This window comes from Austrofundulus limnaeus, unplaced genomic scaffold, assembly GCF_001266775.1.
Source record: "Austrofundulus limnaeus strain Quisiro unplaced genomic scaffold, Austrofundulus_limnaeus-1.0 Scaffold397, whole genome shotgun sequence".
In the NCBI taxonomy this organism is placed as follows: Eukaryota; Metazoa; Chordata; class Actinopteri; order Cyprinodontiformes; family Rivulidae; genus Austrofundulus; species Austrofundulus limnaeus.
In genome coordinates, this window is record NW_013952799.1 from 449,397 (window position 1) to 451,435 (window position 2,039).

Consider the following 2,039-nt stretch of genomic DNA (forward strand, 5'->3'; position numbering starts at 1 on the left):
CTTTTTATGTTTTAACTCCAGACCTCTCGCCTTTTTTTTTCGAGAGTTTTTGTATTATTATTATTATTTTGTACCGGTGAACTTGCCAACCTTTTTCTTAAAAATAAATGTGATGTTGAATTCACTTTTTTGACCACAATGTTGGGTGTACTGTTTTGTTTTTACTGATGGGGGGTGGGGGGTGCGGCTTATAGTCCGGTGCAGCTTATAGTCCGAAAAATACGGTATATATAAGAAATGGTTTAATTCAGAAGTAAGCTTTTATTGAAATTCTGTCATTTCTTATCAGATTCTAACTTTTTTTCATTGGGGGGAGTAACCCACCTGCTGACTGACTCACCTGTATGATACTGGTTCCGTTTTTGAAGTTGGTGAAGGATCTCATGACATCTTGACTCATCGACTCCACTGATTGTTTCCAAGTACTGGAAAACCCCCGAACCAGCTGAGTGATGCGAGCTGCACACACATACAATAATAATAATAATAATAGTAATAATAACGACAATAATAACAATAATAATAACAATAATAATAATGTTTTAAATAACCAGACTCTTACATTTTTAGTATTCTGCACACTTTATGGCTTTATTCTGAGCTCCTCTAAGCCCAGACTAATTGAATGTGGCTTTTTATTCTAAACGGGTTATATTGAATTTCATTTAAAAAGGCTGCTGCACTCTAAACACATAGGAGTAATTTATTAAAAAGTATTTTCTTACAGCAGCTGTTCAACTGTCTAAATAAATCGTTTAAATTCCTGCTGCTCTTTGCACAGAGCTGCATATTCTTCTTACACAATCTGTTTATTTACAGTTAAAAGCACAAATTTTACAGTTGCACTTTATCTCACTACACTTGTTATTTTTTGTAAGCGTATTTTTTTTAATTGTTATTGTTTTAATGCATTGTCTTTGTGCTTCTGTTTGCCCGTGGTGTTGCTGCTGAATCACTGGAGTTTCCCCACTGAAGGACAAATGTTTACAAGGTTCTTCACATAATCCAGATAAAACCTTAGGAGTAGAAAACACACACTACTACCCACAGAGGATAAGAAACGGTTTAAAACAATAAGTAGTTTGAATTCAATAAAAACAAAATCTGCAAAAATAATAAAAGTTAAAGTGTAGTTTAAAATGAGTAGGTGTCAGATTTGTAAAGGCACTTTTGTGCATCTTTAAATTTATTTTACAAAACAGATTATTTCAAAGAGCAGGGGCTCCAACAGGGAAACCACGGTCACTCTTGGTCTTTGAGTGGGATTTTGTGACGGTTAGGAAGGTCTCAAGCTGCAGACAGGGACATAYGAAGGTAAAATGATAAATGCCAAAAGTAAAAATGGCACTAAAAATAAAAGATTTCTTATTTTTATCCTTGGAGTGCTTCTTACTTGGGTGGGGCCAGCAGTTTTACGAGGTTTGTCTCACCTTCCTCGTTCTTCAGTCGGTCCAGCTGTCCTTTCTCCACCAGCGCCTCGGCCTCCTTCACAAAGGCAATCATGCCTCCAAAGGGAGGAGACAGAATCTCCTCGATAAACTCCTGGCGGGATGAGATCGAGGGAAGGTGTCATGTTTTTAAGAAAAAAGATCAAACTGTTTACATTTGTATGATTTTCTTGTGGCTCTTCTGTTCTTAATGTTTTAATATTGAAATAAAGTCAAAGTAAAATAATAAAATACCAACTAAATACAACTTCTACTTCACAAAGAAACAAGACATCAAACTGACTCTTTTATTACAGGTTTTAAAGGCTTTTCTTTTGTGTTTAGCGCCCCCTGCTGGTTTCTAAACAAACTGCAATTACATTAGAGACCTGATTCTTATATTTTTTGACTCAAGTTTATACTGTCTTCTTGTCGACAGAATCCAAACACAGTTTGAACTGACACCGATAATGACACTAACACACTGGAAACTTGTATATTAATATTAATCAGTGCAATACGTTGAAAAAAAAATCAACATTTTTACTAGTAGTTGTACTTTAAGTTTAATAAGAAATAAAATCACATGCTTTTTTTTTTTAACTCACACAC

The 2,039-nt window shown here is 34.8% G+C and overlaps 1 protein-coding gene across 3 annotated transcripts in view; it reads right to left on the reverse strand.

The window, feature by feature from the left end:
* Positions 1-2,039, reverse strand: part of vps52 (VPS52 subunit of GARP complex) — a 13,488-nt gene that overhangs the window by 2,038 nt on the left and 9,411 nt on the right. For 2 of the 3 annotated variants that reach the window (XM_014023933.1, XM_014023932.1), the window contains exons 18-19: positions 1,431-1,542; positions 341-459 (exon numbers count right to left, since the gene is read on the reverse strand). In XM_014023933.1, coding sequence (XP_013879387.1) covers positions 341-459; positions 1,431-1,542 — 231 coding nt within the window. Of the gene's footprint in view, positions 1-340; positions 460-1,112; positions 1,293-1,393; positions 1,543-2,039 lie in introns of those variants that run through there. The other variant, XM_014023934.1, reaches the window with a different exon arrangement.